This window comes from Lepus europaeus, chromosome 11, assembly GCF_033115175.1.
Source record: "Lepus europaeus isolate LE1 chromosome 11, mLepTim1.pri, whole genome shotgun sequence".
NCBI lineage: Eukaryota > Metazoa > Chordata > Mammalia > Lagomorpha > Leporidae > Lepus > Lepus europaeus.
This window is the reverse complement of record NC_084837.1, coordinates 113,587,230-113,606,653: the sequence shown is the minus strand read 5'-3', so window position 1 is coordinate 113,606,653 and position 19,424 is coordinate 113,587,230. Positions and strand designations below refer to the sequence as shown.

Here is a 19,424-nt window from a genome sequence, read left to right as displayed (position 1 = left end):
ACCACGCTGGTCAGTGAAAGGTGGAAGGTGGGGCTCCCTGGTCTCTGCTCCCAAGCACGAGGCAGCTGGGGCTCCAGGCAGACCACTGAGGCACACAGAGGCCTGGAGAGTTGAGTCCTTGCTGCCAGGCTAGTCCTAGGCTTCAGTGAGAACTGCAGAGGTGGGCATCTGGCCTCTCAGGACACTTGCATCCCTACTGGAATTCCTGGGTTCAAGGCAGAGTGACAGAGAGAGGGAGACGCCAAGAGATCCTCCATCCCAGATGGCAACCACTGGGCTGGGCCAGGCGAAGCCAGGAACCCAGAACTCCATCCACGTCCCCACTGGGTGGGTGGCAGGGGCCCAAGCACTTGGGCCGTCTTCCACCGCTTTCCCAGACGCACTAGCAGGGAGCTGGATCAGAAGCCGAGTACGTGGGACTCAAAACAGCACTGAGATGGGAAGCCAGCAGCGCAAGGCTCAGCTTAACCCTCTGCACCACAGTCCTAGCTTCCTGAGAACGCACGGCCTGGGAGACAGCAGTGGTGGCCCAAGTACTTGGGTCCCGGCCATTCACATGGGAGACCCGGATGGAGTGAGCTCTGGCTTTGGCCCGGCCCCACCCACACCTGACTACTGTGAGCATCTGAGGAGTAAACTAGTAGATGAGCTATCTCCTCCTCTCTGCCTTCCAAATTGTTTTGAAAACTCTTTTAATGTTAAAAAAAAAAAAAAAAGAAAGAAATGCAGAGACTTTATATTTCCTGGAGAAGATAAGGACTAGCATCCCGCCCAGGCCACGCCTGCGTCTCATACTGGAGATGTCTGGTCCCAGCTCCTCTGCCCCCGCCCAGCTTCCGGCAGGCCACGCCACCACGTGGGAGACCCGCAGTGAGTTCTGGGCTCCCGCTTTCCCAGCTGTTGCAGGCATTTGGGGAGTGAACCAGGGCATGGAAGATCCGTCTCTATTTTTCAAATACAGAGAAAATAAATTAAAACAAATAAACCCATCACTGATAAGCCGGGGGTGGTCCAGAGAAAAGAACCTGACATGCTGGGGTCCCCACCAGGCCAGGGCAGAGGGGCAAGCAGAACCCCCTCTGGAAGCAGCACCCATGGACGGGTGAGCAGGCTGTCCCCAGGAGGGGCGAACCCTCCCTCCCAGCGAGACGAGCAGAAGCTGAGCGGCCAGGACGGGTCAGGGCTCTCAGAACGTCAGCAGGCGTGAGACAGGGAGCCCTGCAACGTGTCAGCCCCCAGAGCCGCAGGGAGGGACCCGCCTCCTGCAGCAGCTCCGGGGCCAGGAGTCCGGCATCAGAGGGTGCTTGGCAGGACTAGGGGAGGCATGGGGAATCTTCTGGAAGCCTTTGAGAGGGCCGCCAACTCCCACCTGCTCCCCCTGAAAGTCTACCGGGCCCCTCTCTACACTGTGGACACTCGGGGCAGGAGCCTCTGGTCAAGCTGTGACTGGGCAGCAGCCCTGCTATGGCCTTGGCCACATTCTGAGGCTGCCACACCCAAAGCCCCAGGGAGTCCGGGCCACTCCTGGAAACCTCTCCCCAAGATGACTGTGTGTCACCCCGAATCTCACAACGGGTCTATAATCCTCCACCCGGGCCCAGAACCAGGCCCAGCCCTGCTCCCCAGTGCCACGGTACCAGGTCCCACACACACCGCTTGTCTCAATACGTGCCCCCAGCTCCGACCAGCCAAGAAGGCCACGCACTGGACGAGGCGGGAGAGCTGACCATCAGGTATATTGGGGAGGGGAGGGGCGACGGCGGCCACCCCTGCAGCTTGCTGGGGGCTCAGGAGGGGTGGCGTTCACGGGGCTCCCCCTGCGAAGATGAGCTCCAGGGCCGCCTGGATGTCGCCCCCGGTGGCCTGCAGGGCCCGCAGGCTCAGCTCGTCGTCCTGCATGCCCATGTCACGCAGCTGCTGCAGCTGGGGCTGCCACTGGCTCTGCGGAAAGACGGGGGGCAGGGCTGTTAGCGGGGCCCCGAGGGAGGGAGTCCGGTGTGACGCCACGGAGCTCGGGCAGCCACAGGCTGGGGCAGAGCTTCCCAGAGAGCTTTAACAGAAGGACCCAAAGACACAAATCACTCCATGTTCTCCTGCTCTACCTCTCTCTCTCACACATAAGAGATGGATAAAAATAACTCCTTAACAACCCTGGGTGTCCTGAAACCACCCCCGCTGAGCTGTGTGTAATCTTTCGCCTTAACGCCGCCGACTGCTCAAACGTCATCTACACGCACACCCCAGGATGGAGCCCCGCAGGGGACCGCCCGTCCCCACGCCGGCCCGTTCTCCTGCGGGCTCACCGCTCCTCCGTTCTCGGCCCCCCGTGCACAGGCGAGCTTGCCCTTGGCGCGATGCTGGCCTCCCCAGGTAGCTTCAGACTGCGTGGGGTTGTTTGCTTTGCCACGAAGAAGTCGTCCCCGTTACAAATTCACAACTCGTCCCTCTGCTATCTCACGGCCCCTAGGTTGTGAGTCCGCCCTGAAGGGCCTTCTCCCCCGTGAGGATCTGACGAAATGCACCCCCACTTCCTTCTAGTGCTCCATGGCTTCATTAATATCTCCTATCTCCTGACAGAGGCGTACACAACTTGGGGAAAATGAGGCGTTCACACGTGGGCAGAAGGCTTGGGTTAGAAATGCAAATCCCGAGCAGAAGCGGAGTGCGAGTGAGGAGAAACCACACACGTCAACTCGGAGTCACCTCACAGGCGGGCGGAGCCAGGGAGCTCCGGAAGCAGCAAGCACGCGAGCAGGCGCCCGGCAGTGCCCCCGTGTCCTGCGGTTCCCCCACTGCTCACGGGGCCACGCCAGGCAGTGACAACCACGGGGGCTGGAACCCTGCCTTCCCCACTTCATAGCTCTGTGACCCTGGACAAGGGCTAGGAGCGATGGTCAGCCCACAGGCTCGCCGTGAGGACAGAGAGCGCCGGCACCAGGACCATCAGGCCAACTGCTCCCTCGCACGCCCGGGGCCTGCTCATGGTCAGAGCCAGCGTGAGCTCCTGGGTCAGCACCCGAGGCCCTGCGCTCTCCGCCTGGTTCCACTGGCAGCTGTGCACCAGGTCTCTGCTCAAGGAGCCACCTGTGCCTGGAACCGAGCCCTCGCGGCCTCACACCTGCCCCTGGCGGCTGGGCTTCTCGCCTCGCCACTCCCGGATCCGCACCAAGGTGGCACCCTCTGGGACAGGGAGCAGGGCTGCTGGCCCCGGGCCCGGCTCCCTGAATGGACCAATAGCTGCCTAATAGGGCCCTGGTCCTCCGGGTCAGGCAGGCGGTCCAGCCGCGGGCACTGGGGGCGGGAGCAGAAGCCGCAGGGATGGGGGCCCCGCACAGGAAGTGGGCGGACTGACCTGTGGGCTGGGCTGCCCGGAGGCCTGCAGCGCGTGCTGCAGGGCCTGGCTGAAGAGGTCGCTGGTGATGGGCGTCCCGGGCTGCGCGCCGGAGGCCAGCGGGGACGTCCCTGAGGAGTGGCCCTGTGGACAGAGCAGGGGTCAGCACCGGTCTCCCCGCTGGGCCACAGCCCCCCAGAGGCACCCAAAAGCTTCCCATGTGGCCAGGAAAGTTCACGGTTTCTCTGCTCCAGAGACACAGACTCAGCCCCAGCCCAGCCCAGGACGCCAGTTCCAGCAGGGAAAGGCGGGGGCCGGAGTGGCATGGGCTCTACAGGGCGGGGAGGACGGTGCCACTCGCTCTCCCGAACGGGCAGTGAGCTGAGCTGCCCTGAGAGACCCCCAGACTCCAGCCCAGCCCCAGGGCCGACAGGGGCAGACCCACTCCACCTCTGGGGAGCTGCGCCCCTTGAGCCCTGCCGTGGCCACCCCGGCCCTCTTCATACCTGGGTGCCGGGAGTTGGCGTGTGGGAGCTGCTCTCCGGGGTGCTGGCCAGGGCCAGGGCAGTGGCCAGCTCGCTCTGGGTGATGGGCCGGGGGCCGGCCGCCCCACTGTAGCCCAGGGACGCTGGGCGGGAGCTGGACGCGCTACTGGAGGGCGTGGGCCGGGAGCTCTGGAGGTGGGAGAGACTCCGTCGGGGGGGCGGCTCCGCAAACTCCCAGGGAAGCCCCCCACCCCGCCGCACTCCAGAGTGTTCTGGGAGAGACTCCGCAAGCTCCTGGGCTCAGAAAGGGACTGCAGGACCCAACCTTGGCCCCAGGGAGGGCTCACTCTCGGGCCGTCTCCCCGGAGGGCAGGCAGCCAGGCCACTCACTGAGTGGAAGTCGTCCTCGTCGTCAGAGAGCGCGTCGAACAGGAAGCCACCTGGAGGAGGGCGAGCAGATTGCAGGAGGAACAGAACACAGGCGCCGCTCCAGACAGCGCCAGTCACTCCAAATCCATCAGCTCGCTCTCCCCTCGGAAAATTACAGCACAGATGCACTTCCTGACTCAAACCGAGAGCTCCCAAGGCACGCCCTCTGCCAGCGCTATACATAGCTGCCGAGAGCCGAGCGCTGGGGCTCACCTGGCACATCGCGGTACGAGCCGGAAGGCAGGTTCCGGGCAGAGGACTCAGCCCCGGGCATCGGGGTGCTGCCTGCCACCGAGTGCAGGACCAGGACGATGGCGTTGACCAGGGCCGGGTGAGCAGGCACCAACCTGGGACAAGGGCAGGAAAACACCAAGGGCGACTCAGGAGACAGGCTCGGCCCCACGGCGCTGCCCGCGCCTGCCCCTCGACTCCTCCGTCCTCGGCGTCTCCCGCCAGGGAGCTCTGCCCTCCTGCTCCCTGCCCCGGCCACGGCAGCAAGGCCTTCAGTTCCCAGGGGGAGGGGGCTCTGGGCTGCCCACTGCCCAAGAAGCCCTCGCTCTTCCTGGCCTCCTGACAGACAGCTGTCCCTCAGCCCCTCCCCCCACAGACAGAAAACCCCACAGATGCTCACGTCCCGGTGCTGGCACAGAACCCTCTCAGGCTCTCTGGGCACCTAACACAGCACCAGCGCTACACGTGCAGTCGTCACAGAACGACAAGGAAACCTGCGTAATGTTCCTTCTTTTTTTTTTTTTTAGCATTTTCAATGCACGGTTGGTCAAATCCACTGGTAGGGAGGACTGGCTGTGTCCAAGGTAGCCTTGGTGACAGCCTGGGGGAGGGCCCCACAAGCAGTGGGCTGACCACTGCAGGGCTGTGATGGGCGCACTTACGTGTCGAGCATGTTGGGGTCGGCGAAGACGGAGAAGAGGTCTTTGTCCTGGAGCACCCCTGAAACAGAACAGGGGTTCCCCAAAAACGGAACTCTGGCCAGATCCTGCAGGTCTCAGAGCATCCAGCAGGATGCCCGCCCGTCACCCTGCACGGAACAGCCCCTCACCCCGCACTCCAGCTGCCTTCCCCACATCCCAGGGCCTTCCCTTACCCATTTCGGCGTGCAGGATGCCGGCCCTGCCTGCTGAGATACGGATGCGTCCTCTACTCACCTCACCAGGCCGGCTGGGCCGCTGCCTCGCCGTGGGACTGAGCACACCAGAGAGCTGGGCGCACGGAGCAACCCTGATGCCGCCCTCCTCCCACAGACCAGTGCCTGCAGGGAGACTGGCTCCTCCGGGTTTCTCCTTCCCAACCACTCCCACGTCCCCCGATGCAGTCCCGCACCTACCGAGAGCAATGGGGTCACTGCTGAGGCCCGGGGTGGCCACGATGATCTGGTCCAGAGACTCCTTATTGCTGAGCATCTTGAAGACCTGCAGAGACAGGGGAGGGCTGAGCTCCCCCAGCAGCCCAGGGCCCTCCCCAGGCACCCACTCTGCTGCGGGACGGCCCTAAGTGCGTGCCATGTGCACCCCGCGGGAGCAGGGCCCCGGAGACACACACACCGCTCCAGCAAGGGAAGCAACAACAAAAATATAGAGAACGCAAGACCACGAGAAACCTTCCGTCTCCTGGGCTGCCCCCGTGTGCAGTTCTAACACTTAGGAAACACAAGCACGGCCCAGGAGCAAAACTTTCTCCAAGCGCCGGAAGTCCCTACCATCTCTGCACAATTCCTTTTCCACCTCCGCCCCGACTGGGACGTTCACGGCTGTACTCAGCAGCCCCCTCCCCGGGGAGGAATCCCACCCAGTAAGGGCGGCAGGCAGGCAGCTCAGGCAACGTCTGGGTGTGGCCTGGCAGAGGCGGGGTGTGCACCCTTCGGTTGTCATCACCCTCTCTCCATGACAGAGGTCTTAGCTCTATCATTAAAAGGAAGCCGCCAGCAGGCGCCGCGGCTCACTAGGCTAATCCTCCACCTTGCGGCGCCGGCACACTGGGTTCTAGTCCCGGTCGGGGCACCGGATTCTGTCCCAGTTGCCCCTCTTCCAGGCCAGCTCTCTGCTGTGGCCAGGGAGTGCAGTGGAGGATGGCCCAAGTGTTTGGGCCCTGCACCCCATGGGAGACCAGAAGAAGCACCTGGCTCCTGCCATCGGATCAGCGCGGTGCGCCGGCCGCAGCGCGCAGGCCGCGGCGGCCATTGGAGGGTGAACCAATGGCAAAAAGGAAGACCTTTCTCTCTGTCTCTCTCTCTCTCACTATCCACTCTGCCTGTCAAAAAAAAAAAAAAAAAAAAAGAAAGCCGCCGCCTGCGACTGACATCCCATATGGGTGCCGGTTCAAGTCCCCACTGCTCTACTTCTGATCCAGCTCCCTGCTAATGCGCTTGGGAAAGCAGCAGAGGATGGCCCATGTCCTTGGGCCCCTGCACCCACTTGGGAGACCTGGAGGATGCTCCTGGCTCCTGGCTTTGGTCTGAACCAGCCCTGCTGTTGTGGCCATTTGGGGAGTGAACCAGCAGATAAAAGATTTCTCTCTCTCTCCTCTCTCTGTAACTCTGCCTTTCAAATAAACAAATCTTTAATTAAAAAAAAAAAAAAAAGGACTCTACAGTGTGGCTGATACTGGCTCTCTGGAGGAAGACAGGGCCAAACCTCCCTAGGAGCTCCCAGCTGCTGTGCAACAGGCGTCCCACAGCCACCCCCACCGCTCGCCTGTGCTCACACTCACCGCCTCCCTGTAGGACGAGCTGCTGTGCAGGGCAGTGTGCAGCACCCGGAACTCCCTCATGGCAGCCACCTTGTCCACAGGCTCTGGGGACACGACACCGTCAGTGACCACGCCCGTGGCAGCCCCACCTCAGCCCATGCCCAGGTCAGCCTGGGCTGCAAGCTCCCTTCCCTCTCGCTCCCCAGGAAGGAGCGGCCATTCACAAAAAACGCTTTGTGCCACACATGTGAAGACGGCACTCTCTTCTGAGCACCTTCAAGTAGATAAACCAGCAGCTGGGAGAGAGCGCTCTGGCCAGCCCGCAGCAGGGACTCGAGGCTCAGCCGGGAGAGAGCGCTCTGGCCAGCCCGCGGCAGGGACTCGAGGCTCAGCCGGGAGAGCGCTCTGGCCAGCCCGCGGCAGGGACTCGAGGCTCAGCCGGGAGAGCGCTCTGGCCAGCCCGCGGCAGGGACTCGAGGCTTCTCAGATTCAAAGGGAGAATGTATGACACTACTTTGCCAGGCCAGCATGGTGACAGTCGGAGCGACCGTGTCACAGCACATCACAGACACCAAGCTCAGCACCTGCCCCCACTGGAGGGGGCAGGAGGGAAAACAGCGCTGAGGCAGGGTGTCAGGATCCGGCCACTGCTTTCTCTCAGGTGTTTTCTTTCAAGTTTCTCTAAATATTATTTTTCCCTCTTAAAGAAATATACAAGAAAACACGCTGTGCTCCCAGGCTGTTACCCAACTCTCAGCACACTCCCCACAGCGAGCGCGTCAATAGGCCCCAAATTCCTTTTCGAGCCCTGGACACGACGACCCCCACACAGGGCACTCCAGAAAGCTCATGGAAAATGGAATTAAAAGCTCAGTTTGCTTTGGTGCAGAGAACTTCTACCCGTGTGTGCGAGAAGGTCCGGCAGTTGTCTCGGGTCTGCTGGGTGCCCTCACTGTTCAGGGCATCAGCCCACTGCACAGGGGAAGACATTTGGGTGGCATGAGGGGAGCAGCGGGAAGCTCACCCTGGGCACTGCTCCAGGCCACTCCCTGTGACCTTACACATTCTGCACCACCCAGCTCCAGGGCAACACTCCCAGAGCGAGGGGAACAGCACCCCGAGGTGCAACCTGGCAGCACGCCCCTGGCTCGGTGCTGCCCACGAGGGTGCCTCCTTTGACAAATATGCACCTTAAGTGACCAAGGCACCTGCTGCACGTGAAGCTCACACCTGGCTCTGGGCAAGGCACAGGACTGCAGGTAAGAACCCGCCACCAGGGAGCCCCCGGCAGGAGAAAGGAGACCGGATGCAACAGACAAGCTCATGGTTACACACGCCAGTGGAGATCTCGTGCCAGCCGGGACACTGGGAACGTGGCGGCAGACAGCCATCACTGAGAGGCAGGGCCAGGACACACGGCTGCCTCCAGCAGAGGTGTTTCCTGGGGGAAGAAGGTGCCCCGAGCCTCAGCAGGAACACGCACAAAGCAGAATGTGGGTGCTGAAGGAGCAGCAAGCGGCTGCCTGGGACGGCAGCTCGGGGCGCGTGCACACCCGTGGGCCTAGAGCAGGCTGACGTGAGACCCTGAATTCAGGGCCCTGTCCCCCGCCCCACAGGACCGAGGACATCTGGGGCTGGCTCCCATCCACAGGAGAGCCAGAGACGTGCATCCTTGGAGCAGCGCCCACGGAGAAAGTCTGAATGGTGTCACAAATCAGTTTCTTTCGAGATCTCAAAGTCCATCTGTTTCAAACATAAATGTCCAGAAGGCCTCTTCCTATCCCGAGCTGGCAATGGGCTAAGAGGAGCAGGAAGAAGCAGGGCTCTGCAGGCCAGGAAAACCCAGGTCCCCGCCCCAGCTCTGCTTTCTGATTGGTGACCTTGAATAATACCCTTGCAGGCCTCTGCATCTAAGGAGCGCACATGCTGCCACCGCCCCTGCAGGGCCGCTGGGATGATGGAGTGTGGCATCAAAGGGAAAGCCTGGCTCATGGGAGCCACACATGTTTCTTCCCTTCTGTCGACTTCCTGCAGCCAGAGAGCACGCGGCCCGCCCGCATCCGAGCAAGCTGGGCCCACTTCTCCGGCCAGAGACACAGGCTTCGGGCTGTGGCTGGGGCTGGGAGGTCTGCAGAGGCAGGGTGTTGTGCTGGCAGAGTGGGGTGATTTCACGACTGGGCGTCTTTTAGAACTCTTATCTACAAGGAAGGAAAACGACAGGTGCATGTGGGGAAAGGCAGCGTGCCAGGAGAGGGGCTGTCTGGGCCAGGCGTTAGGCTTGGACCCTGCTTCTGGCCTGACCCACGGTGGCCGCAGGTGTCCCTGTGCGAGGCCGGCGGCCGGCGCAGGTGTCCAGGCCCACAGCACTGCAGGGCTGCCCCTCTTCCTCGCTGCCGTCAGGAGATGGTCTGTCCTTGCCATTCACAGAGGGAACGTCGGCCTAGGCTGACAGCTCGTCACAGCGATCACGAACATCACAACAGCGAGTCATCAAGTCAACCTCTCTCACACAAAGCGTCTTTACCCTGGGGGCGGGGCAGCTTGTACGCTGAACAGATTTCAACTGGGAATTCCAAGCGGCGCCTGCTGTGGGTGGATCAGGAGGCCTCGGAGCTCTGCACACGCTAAGAGCCACGTGCGCGCCGGGAAGGCAGGGGAGTCAGCTGACGGGGCCCGAAGTGGTGGACGTGTGTGAGGACTTGCAACCAGAAGGAAGAGCAGAGCCTTCCCGGGGCCCAGAACAACACTAAAGGAGGGACCCAGAGCCACTGTAACCCAGAGCCACTGTAACCCAGACCCACATTCCAACCCCCGAGAGGGCAGTGAGTGGAACTTACACACATCTCCTCGCCGCAGTGGCCAGCAAGGCCCAAACTGGACTCTGTTTACCAACGCGGTCTGATCCGTAAGTAACAAACCAAGCCCCCCTGCCGCTGCCTGGGGAGCGCGCCGGCCCCTCCCTCCCAGAAGGCCCGCCCGCCTGTGTGATGGCCGACCCCCACTCACCCGGTTTCTGATCAGGCTCAGGCCAGGACTTGCGCAGGACGTGGACGGTGGACCCGGGCTGGATGCCATAGAAGTCGAGGGTCTGGTCATCTTTCAGCTTCCGGCCACAGTAGATCAAATCTGAGAAGAACCGCCCCTTTACAGTTTGCTCCTCCAACAACGCACACAGTTTCTGGCCCCGGAGAACCTTACTTTGGTTGCAGAGAGCTGGGGAGTGATGTACACTTTAAAGGACACTCTTATTTAATAGATTTTTTTTTTTTTGACAGAGTGGACAGTGAGAGAGAGAGAAAGAGAGAAAGGTCTTCCTTTACCATTGATTCACCCTCCAATGGCCGCTGAGGCTGGCGCACTGCGGCTGCCTCACCGTGCTGATCCGAAGCCAGGAGCCGGGTGCTTCTCCCAGTCTCCCATGAGGGTGCAGGGCCCAAGCACTTGGGCCATCCTCTACTGCCCTCCCGGGCCATAGCAGAGAGCTGGACTGGAAGAGGAGCAACCGGGACAGAATCCGGCACCCCGACCGGGACTAGAACCCAGGGTGCTGGTGCCGCAGGCGGAGGATTAGCCTATTGAGCCGCAGTGCTGGCCAGTAGATTTTTTTTTAAAAGTATTTCTTTCGGGGCCGGCACCGTGGCTCACTTGGTTAATCCTCTGCCTGCGGCACCGGCATCCCATATGGGCGCCTCCCATATGGGCCCCGGGTTCTAGTCCCTGTTGCTCCTCTTCCAGTCCAGCTCTCTGCTGTGGCCCGGGAAGGCAGTGGAGGATGGTCCAAGTGTTTGGGCCTCTGCACCCGCACAGGAGACCAGGGGAGGCACCTGGCTCCTAGCTTCAAATCGGCACAGCTCTGGCCGTAGTGGCCATTTGGGGAGTGAACCAATGGAAGGAAGACCTTTCTCTCTGTCTCTCTCACTGTCTATAACTCTACCTGTCAAAAAGAAATTTTTCTTTCTTTGAAAGGCAGAGCAGGGGGAGGGAGGGAGGCAGAGACAGAGGTCTTCTCTCCACATGGCTGCAATGGCCGGGGATGGAGCAGGCTGAAGCTGGGAGCCCGGAACTCCATCTGGGTCTCCCACATGGGTGCTAAGGGCCCAAGTTCTTGAGCCATCATCTGCTGGCTTCCCAGGTGCATTAGCAAGGAGCTGGGTTGGAAGCAGCGCAACCAGGACTCAAACCGGCACCCATATGGCATGCCGGCATCATGAGCGGTGGTGTCACAACGCCGGCTTCAATAAATGGATTTTAACAATTGTTAGGACAAACTCATAAAATGGAGCTACACGGAAACCAGCCACAGAAAAGCTCTCCAGCTTAACCCTGCGGACACCACGAGATTCAAATGAACGGGACAATGCAAGAACAAAAAGGATTAAACGCAGGCCTGACTTCTGCCAGCTCTGACCCTCAGCCATCATCATGTGATAGCACGATGACACTTCCACTCCCCGCCCCCAGGCCCCCGTGACCGTCAGCACCGCCACCAACCCTTCCAATGGATCGTCCCAGATGCTACCCGCTGAGCAGCCCTCCCGGACCGACCCTCCCTCCCACGTGTCTGCCCTTTGAGGTCACAGTGAGGTCACAGGCGAGGAGCCTGGTGGTGAAGCGGTCAGTACAACATGGACTGAGATGGCAACCAGCCGCTCTGTTAGAAGATACGTGTGTCTGGTTAGCCAACATGCACGTCCCTGGCGTACTAACATCTCCAGACAACAAAGCCAAGCCCAGGACTCCAGAGGCGCCCTCCTCAAAGAGAGCCGAGCAGCGGCCCAACCACGACGCGGAGGCTCACCGATCAGCTCGGGGTCCGGGACAGACTCCTGGAGTTTGCTGGCAATCAGCTGCTTCAGGAAGGAGATACTGTAGCCCCCTAGTGAGTATTCCCCCAGTTCTGTCTCTGGCAACCGAAGAACAGACTTGGGGGCCAGGGGCTGGTCAGCCAGCTTCACTGCCAGGTGCCAGTCTGAGAGAGACATCCTCTCTCGTTCGCGCTCTCTCTTTCTCCCTGTGAAAGAGCAAAGCCTTAGTGGCCGGAGCTCAGGCCGCTCCCCACCACGCCCACCTGCCAAGGGGTTGACTAAGAGACAGGTGTCGTGAAGCCCGGGACGCAGCATCCGGGCCAGAACCAGAACCGGCGTTATCTCTGTGCTCGTCCTGTGTCGGGCAGCAGGGACCTGCAGGACCATCCAACCCCACAGGAATGTCCTGAGGCTCCAAGGAAATCACCCAGCCCCCTCTCCTACCCACTCACTTCCGGCTTCATAGCAAGTTCTCTGCCTGCTGCGTCTCCTTAGCAAACCTCCACGCCGCCACCCAACTCATCATCGTAAACTTGATTTATTTACATTTTATTTGCAAGGCACAGAAACAGACACCTTCCACGCTCCATTGCCCATCGGCCAGTGTTTGGGGGCCCAGAATTTAACCCACGTCTCCCAGGTGGACGGCCGGGGTCCAACTCCTTGAGCCATCACCACTGAAGTGCAGCAGGAAGCCGGAGGGAGCGTGGAGGAGCTGGGGTTTGAACCCAGGCACTGGAGGCGGCGCCCCGGGCGGGGACTTTAGCCGCTGCCCCCGGCCTGCCCCTCATCGCTTTGACACACAGGTGGGGTCCAGTCACTCCTCTGCTTACGCCTCCCCCAGAGGCTCCACACTCTCTGCGGCAAGTCTGACCTGCACAGCCTGGCTTGAAGGTTCCTCCCCATCAGCGCTCTGCCCGGCCCCGCCTCCCACGGCCCAGGGCACAGGTCCGCTTCCCCGTGTCCTCGTCCCCTTCTGGCCTCTTAGCAAACGTCTAGCAAGACCGACCCACATACAGTGCCCACGTCCCCCACCCCCTGGAGGCAAAGGGGGCTACAGCTTCCCAACAGCGCCCCCCACCCCCCGCCATGAAGACCCTCAGATCTGTCGCCTGTAAGGTCTCCCGCTCCTGGTGCACACGGCCGGCCAGAAAATAAATCGGGAAACTGTGAGGGTGGGAGACTCGGGTTAGGCCCTTATCACAGGCATCGCTACCGCCTCGAACGGGCCTCTGGCCGGAGAGAGGAAGGAAAAGGCCACGCGGCTGCACCCCCGAGGAACCTCCCACCCCAGGTTCAAGCCAGGAAAGACATGCGGGAGGGGCCTTCTCATATACACCAAGCGCACTGAAGCCGAGCCAGCAACACCAGCCCTGCAGCCGACGCCGGGATCGCGGCCCGTCCACGATCACGCACAGACGGGCGGGGGCAGCGGCGCTGTCCGACCGCGACGCCACCGCTCTCGCGCGGCCGGGTAACCAGTCGCCCCCCGTGCAGCCCGCGCGATCGGGGGCCCAGCGCCCTCACCCGTCCCGCGGAAGGAACCCGGCCGCAGGGCCGCCGCTGTAAACACTCACTCAGGCCCTCGCGCCGGAAACCGGAAGCGCCGCGCTGCATTGTGGGAGTTGCAGTCCTCGCCGCGGCCCCGCCCCGTAACGGATGGACCCGGCCCGGCGGGCGGGCGGGCTCGTGGCAGCGGCGCTTCCGGTTCCGGGGAGGCGCGGCTTCCGGGATGTTCGAAATGCGCGGCGGGAGCGCTTTTCCTCGCCTCTGTGTGGCCAGGGTCCCGCACCTTCCACCCCCGCGTGTCGCGGGACAGGCGTTTGTGCTTTTTCGGTTTTTTTCTTTTTTTTTCAAAGACAGTGCCCAGCCCGGCGGCTCCCGCGCGCCCCTGAGGAGCGTGTGGGGTCCGGCGGTGGAGACGCCCTCCGCTGGGCCCTCGGCGACCCCTCCTTCCCTTCGCTACGCCCGTCCCCGTGGGCTCTCCACCCTCGCGTGGAGTCGGCCTCTTTTGCGTCCGCCGCCAGCGGCTTGCCCATGGGGCGTCCCGGTGTGCGCCTGGGGTTGGTCCCGGAGGGGCGCCCGGGGCGCCCTCTGCCGCGGCCGGCTGAGGAGGGGGAGTCTCCGTGCTGAGGCTCCGGACCCGGCTCGGGGCGGCTTGGAGCCCCGAGGGGAGCCGCCGCAGAAGGGGTGTCCGGAGGTGGCGAGGGTGAGCCGCAGGGTGACCGCCCCCCTGCTGGGCTCCCCGGGGTCAGGCCTGCCCCTCATGGCTGTCCCCAGAGGCGCCCCTTGGCCCGGCCTCAGCCACGCCACGTCTACGGGAGTCGCCCCAACCATCCCGGTCTGCCCTGCTGACCGACCTGCCCGTCTGTCATTGAACGTCCATACTGTGCCCGCGACCCTGTCTCAAGGCGGAGCTGACCGCCCTGGGAGCCTGTGAATGTCTTGTTTAGATTATTCTTGGCTTCTCCATGGGGGGATGGGCTCTGTCCTGTCCTCCACTTGGCCTTCAGCAGCGGGCTAGGGCCTGGCACAGAGTGGGTGAGCAGTCAGTGTTGGATGGATTCTGCAGGCCACAGCTGTGCGCTGTAGCTGTCTTCCTCCCCAAGAGAGGAGAGGAGCAAGTGGATGAGGGAATAAACAGGTTCTTTGGGAACCCAGCTGTGGGTGGGCGCTGGGCTCCGACGTGAGGGTCGGCCGGGTCCTCGAGAAAATTCGAGCCTGGACACGAGACCGGGATGCAGCAGCGGGCGCTGGTGAGGAGAAAGCGCCCAGGCCCAGGCCTTCGGCCCGTCCACGGTGAGGGCTCAGAGCAAGCGCTGGGCCATCGGAACCGGCAAGAGAGCGTGCGGCCCACGCGGCACCTGTCACAGCGCCTGGGTGCTGACAATTTAAAAATAGCATCTTTTCTACCTTTGAAATTAGTACAAGGATTGCTGGGTCTGGCAAGGTAGCAGCGAAAGTCATCTGCACCTGCTGCTCCCCAGCCCAAGTGTGTGCAGAACAATAATAACCCTATGCAACCCAAGCGTGCACAGAGTGACACTTGTACTGAAGGCCACATGGCTGCAGTCCCAGGAGCAGTGGAAAAGCCCCCGTGCCGGAGATGGAGGAACTGAAACGAGCCGGTGAGCGTGAGCGCCGCTGGGTCCCTCCCTAGAAAGACTTGCGGTCTTGGCAGCCTGGCTGGGAGTTTTTGCTTTAACACCTGAGATGTTGAAACTGACAACTCTGCCTGAAGTTGAAAGTTGAAACCCTTAAAATACCTACACCCTAAGTGCTGGAAAAGTCACGGCCAGCCTGCGGGAGAAGGTAAGGAAAGTTCTCTGCCTGCTCCGGGGGGGGGGGGGGGCAGTGGGCGGGGAATTGCTGTGTGAGAGTCGGAAACCAAAACGTGCGCTTTGTGCAAGTGTGAGGTGGACTTTCCAAGGTTGTGCGGGAACACACAGAGCTGGTCCTGAGGCTCATGGCAGAGCGACATAAATTCTCTTTGGAGCAAGCCAAAGCTGTCTGACCGGAAATAAGAAAGCCAAACTGAGCATGTGTGTGTGTGTGAACAAACCATTAGCAAACATTCACGGAAAGTTTTATTGTGAAAGTCACGAATCGGGTGACTGTGTAGTAGTCAATTCTGTCCCGTTAGTGTGGGTTTTTTGTTTTTTTTTTTTAGGTTGATTGATTTGAAAGAGGGAGAGACAGATCTTCCATCCCCTGGTTTACTCCCCAGATGGCTGCAATGGGCGGAGCAGGGCCTAGAGCTTCTGGCTGGTCTCTTGCAGGGGTCTCAGCACTTGGGCCATCTTCTGCTGCTTCCCCAGGGGCATTAGCAGGCAGCTGGATCTGAAGTGGAGCAGCCGGGGTTTGCACTGGCACCAGTATGGGATGCTGGCAGTACAGGCCAACAGCTTAACCCTCTGTGCCACAGCGCCAGCCTCCCTAACAACCCATTAACCACTGACTCAAACACCTGCCCCACCATTAATACAGTTTCTCTGTCATTGTGCCAGTACCACACATCTTGATTCCTGTACCTAAAGATAGCTCAATCTAAAGCATACATTGACTTCTGGTAACATAGGTGCTCAAACTCTTCTGTTTCGATATAAGTATGGGTATTCTAGCACACACTGATGACAATTGTTAACTTACTTTATGCTTCTGAAAATATAGTCGAGAAGTTGGTGTGGTGTCAGCATTGTTAATCAGCTGCTTGCAATGCTAGCATCCTGTATGAGCGCCAGTTCGAGGCCCAGCTGCTCTGCTTCCAACCCATTCGCACCTGGGAAAGCAGCAGATGATGGCCATGTACTTGGGCCCTCGCCTACATGCGAGACCTGGCTAAAGCTCCTGGCTCCTGGCTTCCGCCTGGCCCAGCCCTGGCTGTCACAGCCATTGAGGAATGAACCAGCGAATGGAAGAGCTCTCTTTCTCTCTCTGTGTGTGTCTCTCTCTTTGTCTCTATCTCTCTGTCACTCTGCATTTAAAAAATAAACACGACTGATTTAAATAACACGTCTTCAACAAAACTTAGATAGTTCTACATGATTGTATAATAATGTTTCTCTTCGTTTGAATATTTTCTCATGTTCAAATTGTCTTTGAAAATATTTTTTGCTTTTTTTTAAACAATTTCAAGTTGACAACAGTGTTGCAAAAATAGTGTGAAATAGCTCCCTTCTACCCTTCACCCAAAGTCCCCAATTATTAGCATTTTACATTTACCTATCATTTTTTCTAAAAGATTTATTTATTTTATTTGAAAGTCAGAGTTACACAGAGAGAGAAGATGCAGAGAGAGGGAGAGAGAGAGAGAGAGAGGTCTTCCATCCGTTGGTTCACTCCCCAGATGGCCGCAATGGCTGGAGCTGCGCTGATCTGAAGCCAGGAGCCAGGAGCTTCTTCCGAGTCTCCCACGTAGGTGCAGGGGCCCAAGGACTTGGGCCATCTTCTACTGCCTTCCCAGGCCACAGCAGAGAGCTGGATCAGAAGAGGAGCAGCTGGGACTAGAACTGGCACTCATATGGGGTGCTGGCGCTTCAGGCCAGGGCTTAAACCCACTGCGCCACAGTGCTGGCCCCTTACCTATCATTCTTTCTCTGTCATTCTAGATACGGTTTATTCCTTTTTCCCATTTGAGGGCATTGGAGAGTCAGTTGCAGACATGATGTTCCATGAACCTGAAATATTCATGGATATTTCCTGAATGCAAGGGCACGTTCTGCTGCATAGACAACCCATCCGGATCGGGAACAGAATACCGTACCCCCAGCGAACACACTGATGCCTTAAATTGCACCAGCCGTCTCAAGTGGCGGCTGATCACCTGCCTGCTGGTTTCATAAGCTCTGTGGGAGGGCTGCACTGAAGTGCATCGTAGCCGTCATTTCTCCAAGAGCCTTGGCTCCTTTTAGAGAAGAATGGCATTTAGAATCCAAGTCTGCGGGCTCGGTGTGCTCATTGGGTGGGCGCGTCATTTCCCGCCATCTCAGTGGATAGACCTAGGAAGTAAATGATTGTTTACCCACACAGCCATTCGTCCACATCTCTATCCTATGTTACACATACCCACAAGGGTACTTACAAAAGTTCATGGAAAATGGAATTAAATGTATTTTGGTGCAAATTTGAAGCCCATTCATAGTTTTTTCATAATGCACGTTTTCTTTGGACTTTCTGAAGATCCTTCATATGTGTCTGTCTCATATCTACATTCCATATGAGTGCACACCAGTACCTCAGATTGCAACCCAGCACCACATAGCTTTTCCTAGCTTTCCGCTCTCTGTAACTTGACCTCCACATGTATTTTCCACAATATATTTATTTTGTGTATTTGCTTACTTTGAAGTTCCTGGCCCCCCGCAGCATGATTCTTGAGTCCCTTTGACATAACCCTAGCATTTTCCATGGTCTCCTTGCCATCTGGCACGGTCAGAGCTGCAGGCTCATCTTGTACATTTCCCACCTGCCCCTGCCCACGTAAGAATCCCTCTTTCCTTCATGAAGCCTCGGAGTTTTCAGTGGGAAATTGTATTTGGAGACCACAGCCTGGCCGGGGGGGTGCTGACTGCTACTGAGTTGGTCATTACTTCTAAGCCACTTCAGTGGGCAGAGCTAGGGAGAGGTCTAGATATTCAGAGCCATAGAGAGAGAAATGAAGATTGTTCTTACTGCTACTTAAACTCAAAACTGCAGGGTTTTTATTTTTTATTTAATCTTTGCTAGACTGCATCTGTATTTCTTTTCTTCTGCATTGAGAACCTCAGTTCTCAAGAACATGGGGGAGAATGGACCTTGAACAATCCCATAATTCCTCATTGACTGGATCCCAGCAGTCCCAGAATAACAACGGGAATGCGCTCATCACCAACGTCGTCCTCGAGAAGGTTCTGCATGTCCCCTCGCAGTCTGCGCTCTCCAGTGCTTGGTCCAATGTGACAGGTGTGCGACACGGGGGACTTCAGACTGTGCATGGGGAGGTGGAACGCAAAGATGCGTGAATTTTCCACAGACCTTTTGAGCTTCCTCCTGTACTCTCTGAGCCTATAACCATTGTACGCTCGACCTTCTTTTAACCCTGTTAATTCCACAAGAATTCTGCGTTATGCTCACTGCTAGGTTTTAGTACCAACCCCCCCCCCCCCCAGCGACTTTCTCAGGAAGGGCTGAGGTGTTCGCTGAGAACAACACCCCCGAACTCTTGCTTATATTAGCAGTTGTTGGCCTCTGACAAGAAAATCGGGTTGTTGTTGTTAATCCTTGGCTCACGTTTGCTTTACTGGAGGTATTTCATTTTCTTTTGATAACAATCTAATTTTCTTTTCCTTACTAGTTTTTTTAAGTCTAGTTACCCAAATAATTTTTTAAAATTTTTCTTTCCGATCCAATCATTTCACCAGAGTATGTCTTGGTTGGTCATTCTAGGTGAATAGTTTCGGTCACATGTCATGCTTTTTCCAAAGGTTCAAATTTTTTAAATTTTAGTAAAGTTTCTTAAATCATAGCTTTCTTTTCTTTTTTATTTATTTATTTGGCAGGCAGAGTTAGACAGTGAGAGAGAGATACAGAGAGAAAGTGTTGCCGTTGATTTCTCCACAATGTTACAGTGGGTTTGTTTCTGAGAAGAGCCCCGTGACTCGTTTATTACAGTTGATACAACAGCTTATATAGCCAAGACCAGCCAATCTGGTCAAGGGGCGGTCCATACCCCAACCAATCACAGCCTGTTGCCAGGCAGTTTCCAGAGCCATCCAATCACAGCCTGTTGCCAGGCGGTTTCCAGAGCCATCCAATCACAGCCTGTTGCCAGGCAGTTTCCAAAGCCAGGTGGGTTTCAAAGCCATTCCTGACTAACTGACGCTCGCTTGCCAGTGGCCACCTTCGCATGGCCTTCTCATTCCACTACATTTCCCCCTTTTCGTTTATTTTTGAGCAACGGGAGGCATGATTCTTGGCCATACCATTGTTGACCCCGTTTCCATGTGGTCTCCGTACGCAGCTGTGCCTGTCTTAGGTTGTCCCCCAGGGGATCTTACCCGTCGTTGACTAACCAGCGCTCAAATCGAGAGACCACAGGATTGCTTGCTCAGATAGGGGTAGGAATGAGGAATGACGGTTATCAGGAATGGCATGACCGCACACAGGCTGTGGGCCATTGGAGTGGCTGAC

The 19,424-nt window shown here is 58.6% G+C and overlaps 1 protein-coding gene across 2 annotated transcripts; it reads right to left on the bottom strand.

Annotated features, from left to right (window-relative positions):
* Positions 1–928: 928 nt before the first annotated feature.
* UBL7 (ubiquitin like 7) lies at positions 929–13,380 on the bottom strand. Of its 2 annotated transcripts, none has more exons than XM_062206475.1 (11): positions 13,334–13,380; positions 11,750–11,962; positions 9,958–10,077; positions 6,973–7,055; positions 5,591–5,675; positions 5,139–5,196; positions 4,459–4,592; positions 4,207–4,256; positions 3,838–4,005; positions 3,353–3,475; positions 929–1,941 (listed from the first exon to the last, which is right to left on the bottom strand). In XM_062206475.1, exons 1-11 carry the CDS (start codon positions 13,371–13,373, stop codon positions 1,804–1,806), a joined length of 1,212 nt encoding a protein of 403 aa, XP_062062459.1. In that variant the 5' UTR covers positions 13,374–13,380; the 3' UTR covers positions 929–1,803. The 2 variants fall into 2 exon arrangements, with proteins under 2 accessions (XP_062062459.1, XP_062062460.1); XM_062206476.1 differs by having other exon boundaries at positions 13,284–13,367.
* Positions 13,381–19,424: the final 6,044 nt, after the last annotated feature.

Coding starts and splice junctions, on each gene's coding strand:
- UBL7 (XM_062206475.1), bottom strand. CDS start 13,373: ATGCAGCGCGGCGCTTCCGGTTTCCGGCGCGAGGGCCTGA. Junction 5,676..6,972: donor GCTCGTCCTACAGGGAGGCG/GTGAGTGTGAGC, acceptor CTGTCTCTGCAG/GTCTTCAAGATGCTCAGCAA. Junction 1,942..3,352: donor CCGGGCAGCCCAGCCCACAG/GTCAGTCCGCCC, acceptor GTCTTTCCGCAG/AGCCAGTGGCAGCCCCAGCT.